Source organism: Rhopilema esculentum, chromosome 10 (assembly GCF_057945365.1).
Source record: "Rhopilema esculentum isolate cy_ngs chromosome 10, ASM5794536v1, whole genome shotgun sequence".
NCBI lineage: Eukaryota > Metazoa > Cnidaria > Scyphozoa > Rhizostomeae > Rhizostomatidae > Rhopilema > Rhopilema esculentum.
In genome coordinates, this window is record NC_142824.1 from 776,939 (window position 1) to 795,336 (window position 18,398).

General features: G+C 37.8%; 2 protein-coding genes across 2 annotated transcripts; one reads left to right on the plus strand and one right to left on the minus strand.

Moving 5' to 3' along the window:
• Window positions 1-6,097: 6,097 nt before the first annotated feature.
• Window positions 6,098-8,590, minus strand: LOC135695746 (uncharacterized). The gene is made up of 3 exons (XM_065214928.2): window positions 8,251-8,590; window positions 7,969-8,144; window positions 6,098-7,101 (listed from the first exon to the last, which is right to left on the minus strand). The coding sequence occupies exons 1-3, from the start codon at window positions 8,588-8,590 to the stop codon at window positions 6,619-6,621; spliced, it is 999 nt and encodes a 332-aa protein (XP_065071000.2). The 3' UTR covers window positions 6,098-6,618.
• Window positions 8,591-8,959: 369 nt separating this feature from the next.
• LOC148959183 (uncharacterized) lies at window positions 8,960-18,028 on the plus strand. Its single transcript, XM_089110681.1, has 2 exons — window positions 8,960-9,548; window positions 13,711-18,028. Exons 1-2 carry the CDS (start codon window positions 9,128-9,130, stop codon window positions 15,084-15,086), a joined length of 1,797 nt encoding a protein of 598 aa, XP_088966807.1. The 5' UTR covers window positions 8,960-9,127; the 3' UTR covers window positions 15,087-18,028.
• The last annotated feature ends 370 nt before the right edge of the window (window positions 18,029-18,398 follow it).

Consider the following 18,398-nt stretch of genomic DNA (forward strand, 5'->3'; position numbering starts at 1 on the left):
CTATAGTTCAACTATGTTTGACAAATGTTTGCTAAGTTTGGCCAGGCCTTAACGGTTGTGAAAGGCTACGCCCTTGCCGTGTGTTACTTCGTCCTTGGTAAGCTGGCAAAATTAACCTATAGGAAAGACCTTTTTCCGAAGAATAAGAAAGAGATAAACTTTGTGTCGCTGTATCGGTTTCACTGTCCTTCCGTGCTAGACAACATTTTACACTGCTAAAGGCAGTATGTCCGTACCAGCAGCATGCTTCAAGAGATTATAGCTTGATTCAAGCCAAAGGACGCCTGCACTAACACAGTTATCCTCTTGGCAAAATTTAGTTATTCCATGTAAAATTGGCAAAATTTAATTTCGCTCTGAGCGTCAATTCGGAAAGGACTTTTATATGAGCAGATGGTTTGTTAATTAAGTCTCGGTACAGTTTTAAAAAACAGATTACACCAAAGCAAAGACTCAGAGGGCCATGTCCTCATCTAGTGTGTGCCATTAGGGGGGGGGGGGGGGGGGGGAGTAGAAATCTTTTCAAAAATTCTGCATAGCTTAGTTATGCCTTGAACATACTTTTGCTTCATAGGATGCACGAAAGATGAAAATTTATCTACATTTCATTGAAGGGGATCACCGAAGTGATTTTAGCGAACCGATTATATAGAGAAACTTGAATTGACATTTGCACTAACAGCTGTCAAAAATTGTTTTGAATCTAGACTTCAAAAGCTGAAAAGAAGTCTGTGTTTTCTGAGAATTCATTCGAGAAGGGGCTAAAGCCTTGGCCAAACAATTCGACTTTTAGCTCGATCTTTCTCTGGACATTTGATCTCAAAATCGAGCGCAGCCGAGCATGGGTGGCCAAACGATTCGATTTTTCGCTCGATTTTTCACTCCACTTTTCGCTCACGCCAACAAAATGAAGGCAAAGAAACGCAAAGCGACTGCCGTGCTTATCTTACATGCAACTTCAAAACTTCAAAAATTCATCACTTCAAAAAGGTCCCCTGGACCTAGAGGCGCCATGGTAGTATGCTTCCCTGCCCCCCTTTTTGGCCGCCCGGCTTTCGAATATATCAGCTCTTTATTACAAATAACTAAGCATATCAGATGATAACTGCGCACGTGCCCACTTGACTCACTCGACAAGGTGGCCAAACGATTCGATTTTCATTCGACAACACCTTTTCCACTCGACTTTTTTGATAAAGTTCAAACTTCATTTAACATCACTCGACGTTATTCGACAAAGTGGCAGAATAACTCGATTTTCACTCGATTTCTTGTTGAGTAACAAATCGAATGAAAAATCGAGTCGTTTGGCCGGGGCTTAAAGTTTGAAAGGTTATGTCCGACGCTAGAAAGTCCACTCATTCATCTGCAAATCTTCCAATAGCCTTGTCAGGGAGTCCTATCCGCTACACCACAAGCTCCAAAGTAGAGCATAGGTTAGAAAAAATATTCACCACCATTTATCAATTTAAAGACCAGAAAGTTGTTAAAAAGTTACATGCACAAAAACAGAGAAATATTGCAATGAAGTTAAAAAGCAAAGTAAATATAAAAACTAGGTATTGCTTTGGAAAAGTACTGGATAAATCTGCTTGGCGATTGTGATAGACAGGGGAGTGGCTTCTGGAAAATTGTCAAGAGGGTTACTTTCAATGACAACATAGGCGCAGACTTATGTTTTTTCCAGAGGGAGAAGGGGGGCTCAAAAATTATTTGCAATTGCTAATGGAGGCTGCCGACGGCAGAGGGTAGAAAAAGGCGTAGATAAGGGTTCTAAGGCGAATTTCTTTTTCGTTGTTTATTATCGTTGTAATTTGATCTCGATTAAACCTCTTGAGTAGATTTTTATTCGTGAAACCAAGAATATGAAAAATTAGTCGAACAAATCGATAGCCAACTTCCTTAATTCCCAGGGGGGCTGAGTCCCTCAAGTTTTTGTCAGGAGCGGCTCAAACCCCTGGAGCACCCCCTAAGTTTGCGCCTATGAATGAAAAGAAAGAGTAAAGGATTGCCTCAATCAAAACAATGAGAAGGACTTGGCTAACGATAACACTGAAAAATCAGAAACCATGAACAAATCCTTCTAAACCATAGAAGGGAAGCTACATAGGAATTTCGAAGAAAAATGCATTTAGCCATGAAGAAAAGGAAAACTGAAGATAGTAAAAACTTAAAAGGATAAATTTTGATTTTCGCCTCTTTGAAGATTAAGGTGGTTGATGAGCAGTTGATCAAGGAACCAAACAGAGAGACTTTGTCATCCTCAACAATAATTGACCATATTGCAACATCATCCCCCATTAACATATCTGCATCCTCAATGTCCAGTTAAAAAAGAACTGTTTTCCTAACAAACTTTTTTCTCAGGAAGGTAACATGAATGATCTTGGAGAACTTAAAACCAGCTCTTGAATAAAAGATATAAAAGTACTAACATAGTATGACTTGAGGAGCAAGACTAAAATTATGCTGGCAAAAAGAAATTCCTGAAAGCATGAATTTTTCTGCTCTGTGGGTGACGACTTTGCAAGTAAAATTGATGATACTTGCAAGGCCCCTCCTTTCAGGGAACTACGCAACTAACATCCACAAAAAAGAGGTTTGAAGTTCTTCCTATCTATTGTGAAGGATATAGAAATCCTCCATCTGCGTCTAGGGCAGGGCCTAAGACCACACTTTCAGAAAAGAAGCCTGTATACGAAGCATGGACTTTCAAAATATCGACCGTTGCCGTATAAAGCGTTTTTCTTTATTTATGTAAAACAAAAATATTCAACATAACACGATTACAAATATGTCTCCATTAAAGCCTATTCTTTATGGACTCCGACAGTAACAGTAATTAAAGGTTAACATTGCTAGAAGCTCTATAATTCATACTTATTTTAATATTGAAGGACACGCTGAGCCAAGAAAATTCAAAAAGTGGGGGGTTTCTAATAAGAGCTGGGGGCTATAAGATTTTTAAAAATTTAATACTGGGGGGAGTCCATTTATTGGGGGACTTAGAGAGTAAGCTGACCAGTTTCAATTATTTCAGGTTTCAGAAATCAACTTGGTGGCTGTTTGGCCGCCATTGTTGTTACTGTCGCTAGATTCAGGGGTCTTTTACAAGCTCTGATTGGCTTTTACACCATTTCAAAGCAAAAAGCTGATTGTCTGTAACATTTTTAGCTCCTGATGGAGCAGATTAATTTGGACCAAGGAACTTGCGCTACGATTCATGGATATTTTGTACTGTTCTGTTATGTTATAAAGTTACAAAACTCTATCAACAGAAAAGCATATTTATAACAAAAATATAGCTAAAATGAAAAAACCCATTCCACAATTTTGAATTTCCAAGACCACATTTTGGATTTCCAAGACCACAAAGTGTGGGAAAAACCACACTAAAATAGGCTCTGGTCCAGGGCTACGGGACACATGGCGAGATGGTCTGGATCAGATTTTGATGTAGATTCCGAATTTTGCTATTACCAATTGAAATCTCAAATGGAAGTTCAATTTTTGGTGACGTCATAAAATGTCAGCTCGCAACATGTTTTACACTCCTACTACCTTACATTTTGAGTGAAAGCCAGCAATATATAAATTTCTGAATAGAAGACATCAAGTCCTTTCAAATGACATATAGCAAGTTAATTTTTAGTGACCTTTCAATTTTTGTGATGACGTCATCATCTCCAATTACACATCGTGTAACATTGAAAAGTAGAAATAATGATAGAGTTTGTAGTCGAAATTTCATCGAAATGGGTAACTTAAGTCTCTGAAAAAGGTAAGATAATCGAGATTAAATCAAAATCAACATTTTTTGTTTTCAAATTGAGAATAAGATTTTGTGTTACATAACTAAACTGATATCTGTATAAACAAGAACTGTTAGAGATTGTAGCTGGTTGAATGAACAGAACACCACATAACTGAAAAAATGTAATTATCTTAAGGAACAAGAATTAAGTTAACTGTAAATAACTGACAAGGAGAAATCTCGAAAGAGTCAGTGATCTGAACTGTCACTATCACTCTCAGATTCAGACACAGCAAAGAAGCTAGCATCGCTTTGTTCTGTCTGTGAATCAGAATCACTTCTTTCGTGTTTTTCTTGCTCATCTTCTGCATCGTAAACATTAAAAGGATGATCAATGGCCGTTCGTCGCTGTCTCTTTCTTGGTGGTTATTCTCTGACACCAACTTCGTCAAAGCTTTCATCGTCATCCGCTTGATAATCCGATTCTTGACTTAAAGACTTTCTTTGTTTTTTGTATTTTCGGGTAAACTAGGTGGTAACTGTTGACAGCTAACCATAATGGCTTAGGACCATCTTCTGTCGAAACCCATCCTCTTCCCTCAGCAGAGACGTAATTTACGTTGTGTAGTAAACATTTCCTCCAAATGAATGTTTGAAGGTCAGCTCTCTTAAGATGCTGATCTAAGCTATTTGGATCAGGCAGTAACTGCAAGCTAGACTTTGTCTTTTGTTTTTCGAACATCTTTGATCGTGTCTGAATAAGGCTTTCCTCTGATTTGCCGGCATATAAAATGGTTTGCATAAATATTCTAGCATCATTCAAGTCCTCGACTGAAGCAAGAGAATCTCCAAATTTTGAAAGCAAATTCACTTTGTTGTGGCTTAACATTTTCTTGAAAGGTTTGATTTTTCCAATACCATATGGGTATGATGTAGTGTCACATCCTGTAATGCTATGGTAAGCAGGTAAGACATTGCACACATCAGAACCATATTCTTTGGAAACCGATCCTATGTAAACCATTTTTAGTTTGTCAATTGGTAATAACAAAATTCGGAATCTACATCAAAATCTGATCCAGAATCAGCTTTTAAAAGTTTGACAGCCCTTAGAATTAGATTGTTACAGTCATGTACCAGTTTATTGTTGTTAAGGAGCCAAACCCCATCAAGAAAATTAAAAATATTTTGTACCCAGCGGACAATCCCTTTGCTCTTATTGCTGTCAGCCAATGGTATCCCGTGTAATTCTATCCTTTCTACGGTGCTGCAGCCCCTGCTTTTAAAATGGAATATTTGTAAAGCATGAAAATTACTATCTACCAGTCTTTAATAAAAAATTTGATGCGGCTTAGGCGTGTAGACAGAGCTTCTAATGTTCAGGCATTGTAAAACGTAGCCTGCGTCAAAACGCAGACTTCTTGAGAAGTACTCTCAAAAACCAATAGTCGCCATTCTCACTACATGTTCATCGGATCATCTTCTACTCTACAATGCCTAATAATTTCGTGCAGGCACCGCGGAGAAGGGGGCTGGGGTGCTATAGCCCCCACTTTTTGCCAAATATGCAAAAAATTTACAAATTAATTACCAATGAGTCAAGCCACTTTTTATTAGGTTCTAGCCCCCCCCCCACTTTTTAGACCCCCCGCTTTTCTCAACACTCCTCGGTGCCTGTTTTCATGGTCTGTGCGTCGAGTAGCATCTGAGACGTGAGAAAGGCAGTTTATCGAAATATGAACTGTAAATTAAGCCTAGCGCACACAGCAGATATTTGTCGCAAAAGACGAAGATTTTTGTCTTTTTCATAAAAACTGATTGCCCGCACACAGCACGATTTTTTTCGGATTAGTGCCTCGATTAAGTTTTGTGACCTCTTTTTCACATTGTTTGAACTTCTTGGCGCGTAAAATAAAATTCCAAACACGAATAAAATTGCTCAAGAAACTGACAAAGGTTATGAATTTGACAAAAAAGAAAGCACTGTTGGCTATTATCCTTTTAATAAGACGAAGAAGAAGGAGGCGAATTGCGAGACGAATGTGGGTGAAATCCTGGATTGAGCGTAGAAATGAGCTGGGAGCATATCAGAATCTTGTTCAGGAGTTAGCATCGGAGGATAAACCTATGTACCAACGCTATTTTCGTCTCAACGAAGACCTTTTCAAATCTCTTCTTGCCAAAGTAAGACCAATGATTCAAAGAAAAGACACTCACATGCGAAAATCAATTAGTGCAGCAGAAAGACTTGCAGTCACACTACGATACTTAGCAACAGGTGAGATTTCACAATAGTCTGCCAGCTTGATTCAAAGAGAAAATATAGGATACAAATGAGAAAAGTAAAAATATATTTGTGAATAATAAAAATAACTTTAAATATTCTAAATGTTTCTTCTACAGAGTTCGTAGCAATACTTAATAACAATAATGACAATACTTCTTACTAATTGATATCTTTCACAAACCATTTCACCTTTAATGCCAATCATAATGAGCATTTTGAATTGAGTATCATCAAAATGAATGCAATCATAAATCTGATAATCTTACATGGAGAAATTGAGGTAATCATATCATTTTAGATATTGATTGGTATAATAAGATGTTGCATATCTTTACAGGAGAGTCATTTCACAGCCTGGGATTTTCATATAGACTTGGAGAAAGAACAATTTCATCAATAGTGACAGAAACTTGTGATGCAATTTATCAGAATCTTAAGGATAGATATCTTAAGGTACATAACATTTTTTGTTTTCTACTTTTTGGTTTTCAATACAATATTTAATGTGCTAATTAAAACCAACTCACATAACATTGAAGAGTGCAGTGAAAGCAATATACTGTATGAATTTTAAAGATTAGAATTGTCCGTACGATGGCCCTTCACTCATATCTTGCTGGTCAAGTGACTGCCTGAAAGACTGCATTCTAGCATGTTGACCAGCATGATATGGGTTGTTGAATTCATTTGAGAAAGAGCCCATCTGTGCCTGAAAAAGAGCATTTTGAATGTTGTTCATTGCAACAAGTCTTGTTTTCTCATCCATCACAGACAAAGCATGTGTAACGTATTCCCCAAAGGCAGCTGAAGGGCTTGGCTTTGCATCCTTTTTTGCAGCTAAATTTTCATCTGCAGAGAAAGATGATGCAAGAGACTTCAGAATGGAGAGTTCTTCCTCTTCCTTTTTCTGCTTTGCAGTTTTGGATTTTTTAACAGCAGCCAGTGGCCTGCTTGTTGAAACTGGTGTCTCTGCAGCAGGGGCATCATTGTCGTCCAAGTCTCCATCACAGTCACTGTCACCAGTGTTAAGCTGTGGCTCAGATAAACTTTCAGTTGAAGACTAAAATTTAATATTTTTGTATTTTAGATTCCAAGCACATCTCATCAATGGAAAACAATCAGTGATGGTTTCTACAATTTATGGGACTATCCTTTTTGTGTTGGTGCATTAGATGGCAAACACATTGCAATCAAACAACCAAAAATGTCTGGATCAGAGTACTTCAACTACAAGGGATATTTCAGCATAGTCCTTCTAGCATTGGCAAGTTATGACTACAAGTTGATATTTGTTGATGTTGGTGCAAGTGGAAGAAATGGTGATGCTGGACTTTTTGAAACATCGCCTCTAAATCAACAGATGAAAGACAAATCAATTGCCTTTCCAGAAGCTGAGCAAATTTGGGGAAACATGCATCAAATGTCATTATCATATCATTGGTGATGATGCATTTCCCTTGAGAAATGATATCATGAAACCATTCCCATTTAGACAACTGTTACATGAACAGCACATTTTCAACTACAGGCTTTCTAGAGCACGACGGGTTGTCGAAAACGCTTTTGGTATCATGGCTAATAGGTTCAGGGTGATGCTGACAAAGATTATGTTGGAGCCTGAAAAGGCTAAGCAAATTGTGCTGGCAATTTGTTGTCTGCACAACATGCTGATTGATGAGCAGCCTTCATATAAAAATGCATGTGACAGTGAAAGAGACAACCATGAGCTTTTTCAAGGCAGCTGGAGATTAGACAAATCTCTAACTGAGTTACAGAAGACAAAAAACAGAAACTGTTCATTAAGTGCTAAGGGTCAGCGTGAGCTTTTGAAACAATATTTTTGCTCAACATCTGGATCAGTATCATGGCAAGATAGTATGGTTGCAACAAAAAATAATGAACTCAACTAGCTAGTGTTGTATTGTACCTGCAAATTAGAAATAGACACTCTGTTGGATACATATGGGCTTAAAAATTGAAGGCGGTCTTCTATCCATTGAGTCTTCTTCGTCTTTTTTGGTCGTGCACTTCCACTGCTTGGGATTCTGCGGGAGCGTGCATATTGCGTGCGCAGAGATGCGATTCTTTTTTTTACTTGATTCACTAGAATGAATAAAACATGAATTCGTACAGCAATGTTTCACTTCAAATTGAGTAGGCCTAAGAAAAGAGGACTAGCCTAGCTAGCTAGTCAAAATTATTCACTCACCGTTTGAAGAAAGTTTAGTTGCAATTTCGTTCAGGGCTGCTAGCTTCTTGTTTCTGTCTGAATATTCTGGAGACGTAACCATATACAGACAAGCCTTTTCTTGCCACAGATCGACAAGCTGCTCCTCTTTGCTTGCTGTCCATATACCGACTTCGTCTTCTGTATTCTCCATGGCGTTCTCGATCTTTTTTCTTTTGGCGGGAAAGAAAGGCTCCACAGAATTCACGTGACCATATAATCCAAGTTTTATTGGTTTAAAAATTAAAAACTTGTCTTTCGACCCCGCACATTGCACGATTTTTGTCTTTCGTCGTAAAAGACAAAGACAAATATCAAACATTTTTGATCTCAAAGATAATCGTAAAAGACAAAAATCTTTGCGATTTTGCCCCGCACACTACAGATTTTCGTCTTTTGAGACAAAAATCTTCGTCTTTTGCGACAAAAATCTGCTGTGTGCGCTAGGCTTTAATTAGGTTACTTCCAGTCACAAGCTGGGAAGGTGCAACGGCAAATTAAAGACTTTATAGTCTAGCAAAATGGTAGGACATGATCGAATTTGTCGCTAGGGGCCTTCCGGTCCTGGGTGGGGTGTCATGTTCATTTCATTTCACGTTACCGAGGGCTTGGTGAATTCACGGACTACGCAGGAGCCACAGCCTTCACGGTACACTGATCACAAAGGGCAACCTGCCAAACACGCACACGTTTATTGATTTATCACCACGATCCTTCATCACTTGCTTCGCACTTCTGCGTTCGTGGATTACGGAACGTGAGAAACCAGAGAAGATAAATTGTTTAGTATTTTTTACCTTCAGGCTACTTCAAGATAGAAGCTTTCTTGGAAAATATTAGGTCGGTTAGTGACCGTGCGATGAAGCCTGAAAGCGCGATCCCGTGTTCTGAGATGGAAGGCAAGACAACACGACCTCTCAGGCACGCTGCTAAAAAGTCCAGCATAAGTTTGAAATGCCACAGTTGTCAAAGACGATTTCCTTCATTTGTCCGACTTCAGAGGCATTTAAGCTTAGTACACAAAAGCTCTGGAAAGCTTTTCTGGTGCAGCAAATGTAGTTTGGCGTTCAATGAAATCTCGCTGTTCGTGCGACATTCCCGCATATGCCGCCAAGATGTCGATCAAGGCGACACAGGCCCACACGAAACGCCCCACTCGTCCACAAACGCAGTCAGGCATTGCAAGGAAGATGCGCCTGGTCAAAAGACTATAAAGGAAAGTGAATGTTCTGGAAATGCAAGTGAAAATGATGTAGCAATTTCTTCAGATTGCGGAGACAGTAAGTGATATTTGTTTCATGTTTCATGTTGCTATTTGCGTTATACCTAGGCCTTAGTGTGGCCTAATTGAGTGGATGCCGTGATTGTGAAGCTTCTAGATAAATGATTTGCTGATGTGCACGAAAATTTTCAATTCTCCTAAATTAGAATATATTGCTTTTTGAATAGCTAATGCTATCTCGGAAGGTATTGGGTGGGAATTCTCAATTTAAATGACAGAACACGCGCTGACAATCGAAACTCTCTAATGAAATGAACTCAATCGTGTTATCACGGTAAATGTTTGTGTATGTAAACGTTAAAAACTTGCTATTCTCTACGCCTACCATCACTGCAGTATGAAGTTAGCAAGGTTAGGTAAAGCCTTAACATATGATGGAATAATAACGTGACACACAGTTATTGTCACAACTACACAATTTCTTCTAAAAACCAATCAATTGTCGGAAACAAAACCTAAGATATTACTGTTAAAAAAGGAAAATAACAAAATAGAGTTCCCTTTGGGCAACCAAATGCAAATTTTATACATTGGAAGAAAATCAGGAATCATGGTAGAATGTAGTTTCTGTTAGGGCAGTTTATGAGAGAAAGCAATTTATTTTCTAGTTAGAATTTTCTGGAAATTAGGGATCCTCTGGTTCAATATGGCACGCTTAAATTTTAAAGGCCATTCAATATAAGCCTCATCTCAATAGCCATTTCCAAATAAATTGTGGCATTCTCAGTGACAATAAATTGTGGCAATGAATTGTGTTATATATGAAGTTTTTCCAAAACATATTTGTATTTTTATTCTTTATTTGTCTTTTTTTAAAGTTTTCACTAGCTGTCTTTGTCCTTCTTGTAAAGCTGAATTCAAGCACAACTTTTTCTACAATTGCATCTTATAGTCACCAGTACTTTTATAAGTATCTTATCAGCCAGTTTTTGTTCCTAATGAAACTACTTCCTGCTACACCCAGGCCATAAATTTTGTAAAAATACTATCCTTGGCCCAGTATACAGCATATTATAGGCAGAGACGTAAAGTCTGTACAGTGCTGAACCCTGCTGAATGCAGAAATTCAAATTGCAATTGCTCGATCATGAGGAGCTTGTAGATGAAGTCCAAGGGGCTGAGGGTAGGAGTCATGGTATCAACCTCAGTGAGGTAATCACCAGCTTCTGTAGTTCTCGGTGTAGGGATCACATGGTTTAGCCACAATGTATGATGGAACCAGGACAATGCTGGATAAGCACAGCTTATTCGGCCTAAACACTACCTTTGGTGCCAGTTGTGTAGTGGAGGACTAACATGGCATAACACAGTTACACTTCCTAAAATGTTTGAGCTGCAGCATTATACTACCTACCCAAGTAGTGTTACGCTTCTTAAATATCAGTATCATACTAGATATAAGTACAAATAGCCAGTCTTTGATAAGACAATTTATCAAATAAATTGGCTAGGCTTTCAATACTTGTCTCAAAAAAGTTCAAATAAGTATGAAAGTGATTAAAGTCACATGAATAAATCACAGTTGGATTTTGGACATTTGCTTATGTAAATTGGGCATGTGTAGTTTGAAGATTATATTTTTCGTGATTATATGCAGTACCATAGAAAGGATATTTATCATTGGTCAAAATAGAGAGAAAGATCATATAAGAAGTTAATGATATTGTTACCTAGGTGATCTACTTATATATAAAAATGAGACAAATAAGAAAATTGGCTGAAGAACTATAGAATATTTTTTTAAAGGCACCAACAAATTTGTGCTATTTGAGAGAAAAGGTTGAGGCACTAACTGTGTTGGTGGGTGTACAAGTTGAAAATTGACCTAGGAAATTAGGGGTGTACCGGATCAGGATTTTCAGAATCCGGCCGGAACCGGATTTACCGGATTTCTTCGTGGAATATCCGGCCGGATTCTACCGGATAATCTGACCATTTATAGAATTTTCAGTAATAAAATGTTTTGAGCCACTTTGCGAAAAAATGTATAGCGAGAAGATCAAAGAGACCTATTCAGGGTTGCCAGATTGAATTTACAAACGAAGCCTAGACTGGTGAGCAATTTAAGCCAAAATGCTCATAAAAAGGCCAAATCAAAAACTCTCTCAAGAATCCATTGAGCAGGCACTTGTTATATTTCTACGCTTGTGCCTGTTAGATAATTTCTTAGCTTTGATAAGAATCTTACTTTTTTCCAAAACCCTTTGCTAATATCAAGATAATATTTAGGTTAAGTGATAAAATTTGAAATTTGGTTAACACTTTGTAGTTAACTACTAAATTTTCCATGAATGTAGTAATTACTTATTAATTTTAGACGTTCTGCTGAAAAGGCCAACAAGGTCAAATTTAAGTAGTAAGCAAAAAACAATTTTTCCAGGCAATCTAAATCTAAAAACCAAAAATGAAAAATTTGGCCTAAAAAGCCGATCTGGCAACCCTGGACCAAATTTGTGAATTATATCATCCAGTTATGCCTGTTTCGTGATGACAGCACTTTCATTTCAAATCTGTTTTCAAGGCGCTTGTTTTATCGTCGATATTGTTTAGTTCTGGAAAATCCATTTTTAATCACTGTATGAAGGGAGTCTGACTTGGTTTTCCAAATTTTCTTAGTTATGATTAAAGTTCTGGAAAATCCGGCAACTGGCCGGATTTCGAAAACAAATCCGGCCGGAACCGGATTTTCAAAAAATCAGCGATCCGGCGCCGGATTATCCGGCCTACTGGATGTCCGGTACATCCCTATAGGAAATCTTCTATAATTTGTCCTTTCTGCCAAGGCTTGGTCCAGTAGGTCCTTTCGTTGTTCTGAGTTGATTTTTCATCAGTGCACAGGCTTATAAATTCTAGCAACAGCTTCCCTGTTTTCTCTGCTCATGACTTGAATCAGTGGAACTTCTCGACTATTCTTCACTATTGATGTAATAAGAGAAGAATTTCGTAGCAAATAATGCAAATTTCTGTGAAGTCAGTGGCGAATAAAATGCTAGCCAAAACAGTAAGTACTTCATGTGCTTCTACTGCATAGCATGATTTGTTGGTGCATTTAAAAATTGCATCACAGATATTTCCATTTGATCACCAGTCAAATGAAATTATGATGCCCAAATATCAGGCAATTCAAAGGCAACTTCAAGCAACTTGTAAGGTTCTTTACACTAGGGGGCAGCAGTAGCTGGGGGTGTATCTTTGAAAACAGTTTTATCTTCTTTAATCTGCACCAGCGTTAATCTAATCCATTTGAAACATGTGATTCTGCATCTCCAGGGGGCTAGCAACAGCCTCGTAACCAGTCTGTTTCACTTGAATCACTTGATGGCAGATTTTTCCAAATTTTTCAAATGACATCCCATCAAGGCTGAGTTCTAGAATGGTATGATAATTTTCTGAAATATTTTTTCAGTAAATAAACCAGAATTATACTTACTTGAAAAAGTTGAAAGCTAGAACTTCACAGCTCAAAGTGGCAGTCAAACATGAGCAGGGCTGTGATACAGTAAATCCCTGCATATAAGAACCTACTTTTTTGAGGTTCAGGCTAAAGAAGGTTCTTGTTGGAAAAGTACTTGGATTAATTTCAGGGTATGAAGGTTCTTATTCCAAGGATCCCTTATTTAAGAATTTAGGATTCATTATCAAGAGATGCATTCAACCCTGTTTTGCCTTTTTGGACTCCATCTCACTATCCAAATACATATGGATGTATGGTACAATTATAGTTGTAAGTTTAAGGCCTAAGGCTTTAACAAAGTTTATAATTTTATCTAGAATATTTTATGATTTACCTAGATGTTCACAGCAACAGAGTCTTGTAATCTGTAACAATTGATTTGAGAAATGAGAGAGTTGATTCCTATAAGGTAGTCACTAATGTTGATAAGACTTTTGTTCACAAATTAAGTAATTATAGCTAAAATAGATATAGCATATTTACTTTACTAATTACTTAAATTCGTATTGAACAACACACAATGAAACGTTGAAACGTTGTTTGTTCATTCTTTTAATTTCCAAGAGCCCTTGCTCAAGCAATGTGAATTTAATAACTGCTGATTGGGGTGCTCTATCCAGATGTTTTTTTACATTTGTCATAGTCAGAGTCTGTTTTTCATGAATTTACAATTTTGTATAATCTTGTAATATTTTCTCTTTTCTAGACTGCAAAGAAGCTGTAACCCCAAGCGATGAAATTAAAGAAAAGCAAGATGTCTTGGATAGCGAGAGTCTTGCAGCTGTCTCTGCTGCTTCTCTGACACCAAAGGCTGCTGTTTCATCTCATTTAGATTGTAACAAAAGCACGTATGCTCAGGCTGAAAGGTCTATTGGTAATGGAAAACTGGTTGGCAGTCAGACTTCATTAAGTGAGCAAGGAAGGAGCCTGACTGAAAGAGAATATGACCAAAACTTCATGACAGGCTCGTTACTCGCTGGCCACCCAACAATGGCAAACATCGGTAAGACAATGAATTTGAGGTCTGACTCACCTTTTTCACCCAAAGCCTATCTAGACAGAACACAACGGACTACAAGGAAGCATACTACACCACGGAGAAACCTAAAACTTGCCCGCCACATGAGAAAACCGATTGCTAGCCCAAAAAAACAAGTACCCAGTAATCATCGACTTTCTTCAACTGTATGCAGCAAAACCCAGGATGATATGAATATAAGCATTCCAGCGACAGTGAGGACTGTGAATTTAATGACATCCGTGGCTGAGGATAATGATTCTGAAGCAAAAGAAGAGAGAGCAGAGATTTTGTCCTATTTACGAACAGTGACAGCGAAGTTAGATGCTGTCATACGGCATTTTAATGTTCCTTTTTCGGACTTTGGCACCGGTATGCTCTCATCTCCGCTAAACAGCGGACATAGAATTGGCCAGATCCAACGGATACGAAGCAAAGAGCCAGATTTTAGTCAAGAACAAGCTAGCGCACAGAACCATTATCCTCCAAAATCACCCAACCAGCAATCTTGTTCATCATCTGTAACTGGAAGCAACAATAGGAGCATTGATCGATTTCCGGCAGCCATTCAACCCGAACTTGAACGTCACGTGAAAGAGAGAGATTTTGAGCAGGAAACGCCAATCTCTAGTGATGATTTTTCTGAGCAGATACCGTCTCCTTCTTCTGGTTGTCAGATAGTCGAGACGGTGACATATGATACAGCCCGAATTGCACTGCCTGAAGAAGTTGTTCAAGACCTTCACTCCAAAAGTTTAAATCGTGGCAATTTCGCGAAGCACTTAGTATTTAGTTTGTTCTCCCCTGACGAAAGAAGAGGGAAGAACTGCTTTGGTAGAAGAGCTGGCTTACAAAGTGGTCCTAAAGCGCCACTTGATCCGATTAGGCTCCAGTTTGTGAGGGATAAAGTTTTTCATTATTATCCATGTGAGCCTGGTCTTGAAGAGACTATCTGGAGACGGCAGTGTGTCATTGCAGTGGATACAGCGTTACGCGGTGAAAACAGGCCACACAAGAAGATTGGTGAGAGCTTTTCAAGACAGTTCTGCGGAAATACACCGTAGCAGTAAGGGTTTCTCCTTATATCTCCCTCAGCTAGGAAGATAAAGTGCTCCTATCCTATTCCATACGCGAATTTTTATGGATGTGACATCACTTAACATGGTTTCTACGAAATTTGTACATACACTGAAAACTTCTGTTTTGTTATCCGTTATCCGTGACATCACTTAACATGGTTTCTACGAAATTTGTACATACACTGAAAACTTCTGTTTTGTTATCCGTTTTTTATATACCATGCATCCTCTGCCGTCTCTCTCTTTCTACTAAAATTTATGGCTGTATGCATCATTTTTTGAGTATTTATAATGACAGCAGATAGAGCGAGAATCTCGTGGTTTCCCGGTCAGCAGCGCGTTGATATTGTGTTTAAACCAGGGTTTATTATAATGTGCAGTGATAACCAATTTGTACGGGGATAAATCGTAGTTTTGCAGTGAAAAAAATTAAATTTTGTGCAATGATAAAACTGAAAAAAGAGTTTTGGTATAAAAAAGTAAAATTGCAGCAACTACCAGTAGACATTTAAAAAGAGCATTAAAGTATTAAAAACAAGAACATAACAGTACCAATCATCGTAATCTTTTGAATCTCTCTAAAATTTGTTCAGGATCTAGAAGCTTTCTAGTTCTTTCGCTCTTTATCTTCTCCTTTGAGACCTTTTTTTCTCGAGAACATGTTTAAGCCTAGACAACTTTTCCTTGTCGAAATCTCTCGTAAGGCTTTGATGTGTGTTTCTAAAGTTTCACATACAGTTATTTTGATAGGTGTGGTCATACAAATTTGAATGGCAAACTCAAATCTTTAAAAATTTTGATTATGTGCAGTGATAAAAATTTCTTAAAATAAACATTGGTTTATAACCAGCATTAGTATTTCTGAAAGTAATCATTGTGACGTAGGAAGTATATTTATATTTTTGTATCTTTTTATTTTGCTTTATCAAAGATTTAGTTGTTGTTTGCAAACAATTTCGATTGTTATGTTAAGCCTTAAGATATTTCCATCAACAGAATATTTGTTGGAGGAGATAGAGTGGGTCGTTTTCGAATTTGTTCACAATTTTTAACGCGTTGTTTTTCTTATACTGTCATTTCCAGAATTGGCAGGATGGTTGGAATTAGATATAAGGCCTTCATGAGCCTTTGTTTCGCTACTGCCTCAATTTACGTCCGTTTAGGCTGGAATACTTCTAGTGGGTTAAAGAATTCCTGATTGAAAGATAGAATGAGGTTTAGAATAAGCAATGTGGCTGGACTTTTAGGTAGAAATTTAAAAACCAATTGGGTTGAGAATTATAAAAATTGAGGTGCTCTCCTTTATTGACAGTATTTTGTATGAGTATCCTAGGAGCATTCAAAGAACGTAAGACGTTTAAACATTTAAGTTAATACAATTTCCCTTCCTCTTTATTAAAATTCAATAAGCGCCCTAATCCTGTTTTTTCGAGAGTTGAGAGAATTGATCAACGACAACTGTTGTTTACTTATGGTGATATAACTATGATTGTTCTATATTGATCACATAGATCTGTTATAATATGGAACGCTTATTTTCAGTAACGTTTGTACCTAGTCTTACTTTTATATGAGCTGTCTATATCATTCTTTTCTTCTCCAGAAAAATCAATTTAAATTCCTTTTCTTGATTTATCAACAAAAGCCACGCATTTCATCCCTAAATTTAACTTGTAGCTAATTGAATTTATTCACTTGAATTTTATTCATCTAGAGTGTAGTTTATGTTTTTTGAGTTTAATTGTGGATTACATTTTGAATTGCATTTTGAATTGCATTTTGAATTGCATTTTATTTGGCATGCTTTTTGTAAGCTACTTATTCTAGAAAATTGTGCAATGTTAAGATAGCATTGGATGTGACACTCATTTTCGTCAAGGGATTGTTCTGTACTTTAAATTGTTGATAAGCTCGAAAACTTTTGTAAAACTCACCTTTAATTATCAGATTTGCCAGAACGAAGAAATATGAAAGAAGTATAAAAACCGAGGCAAGAAAGTAAAAGTGATCGTAGACAAAAACCTTTCTGCCGCAAGTAAAACACCACTATCGACGAAATAAAGCATAATTCGGTCTTTAAAATATGCACCTTTCAGACTTTGGCTACATGTAAAATATTTGCATCTTTGCAATCGTGTCCGGCGTGAGAAAGTTAACAAAATTGTTAAAACTTTCAGCTGAACGGGCTTAATATGTAGCGCACTGAATTAATGTTGTCATCCGTTGGCTTCCACTTGCTCCAATACGAGGAAGTAATAATTATTGAAATTAGTTGAAGGAGGTGAGCAACTAACTTTGTCTAAGTTCTTAGACTATTTAGGAATAATGGGGTGTTTATTTTGGATCTTAGTCTATCAAGAGTTGGCACTCTGGTATTGAAGACAAATGGAGTTGTAGAATCCCAGGCATTTTTATAAGCCCCCCCTTCGAATAAGCCCTTATCTATAAACTGCCTGAAAAATTAGCCCCCAAGGATGTTAGTTTGAGGATAGCCACCAATGGGCCACCAAAAGTTGGCCAAACTAACGGGGTGGCCGTATTGACGAGGAAGGGTCAAATTTTGGAGTTTAAAGGGCAGAAATTGGAACTGTTCTGCTAAATAGACATCTGGAAATGCAGATAAAGTTATAAAAAAATATGTTAAATAACTAGTCCACAAACAAAATGAAACGGAAGTCCTGGGTTCTTGGGCCTTGATCACCAAGTCATGTTCGTGATTTTGCAAAAAATTGGTGACTTTTGACTGGTTCGTTCTGCGTTCCAGTCAAATGCTGACAGGAGGAAAATTCTTTCCACAAGGGTGCTGCCCAATTGTATCGAACCACTCTCGGTCGGAATCGAATTCCAGTTTGCTGCTTCAAAGACCCCCGCCACACAGCTATTCTGTGCCCCTGCTCATTCCATTGAGCCAAACGGCCCAATGAAATGAGCGATGAATCGATGAATCTCCGAAGCCAACACTGGAGATCCTTCTCGTTTCCCTGTGATTAGTGTGCCGATTTCTATTGCTTGGGGCCACGAAATGATGATGACTCAACATCGTCAGCAAGCCAATTGCCAGAAGGGAAGTTGGGACAGCTTTTAGCAGAAACAATCGACCCTTTGTGGCATCATTTAATTCAAGATACGGATATAGTGAAAGTTTTGATTGGTAGAAATGTATTGCTATTGTCAATTCTGTCATTGTTTTTCTTTGCACATAAGGGTCCTGTGCGCCTACCTTGAAGCTACCTCCGCACGCACTCTAATTACTGAAAATCCAAACTGAATCCTAAATGCATCCAGGTAATACTGTTA

What these genes read in the sequence shown, in the direction of transcription:
- LOC135695746 (XM_065214928.2), bottom strand. Translation starts at nt 8,590, where the DNA reads ATGTTTGATATTTGTCTTTGTCTTTTACGACGAAAGACAAAAATCGTG. An exon ending in AACTAAACTTTCTTCAAACG is followed by an intron (nt 8,145 to 8,250) that starts GTGAGTGAATAA and finishes TATTCATTCTAG; the next exon opens with TGAATCAAGTAAAAAAAAGA. An exon ending in TGTCTATTTCTAATTTGCAG is followed by an intron (nt 7,102 to 7,968) that starts GTACAATACAAC and finishes ATTAAATTTTAG; the next exon opens with TCTTCAACTGAAAGTTTATC.
- LOC148959183 (XM_089110681.1), top strand. Translation starts at nt 9,128, where the DNA reads ATGAAGCCTGAAAGCGCGATCCCGTGTTCTGAGATGGAAGGCAAGACA. An exon ending in TTCTTCAGATTGCGGAGACA is followed by an intron (nt 9,549 to 13,710) that starts GTAAGTGATATT and finishes TCTCTTTTCTAG; the next exon opens with ACTGCAAAGAAGCTGTAACC.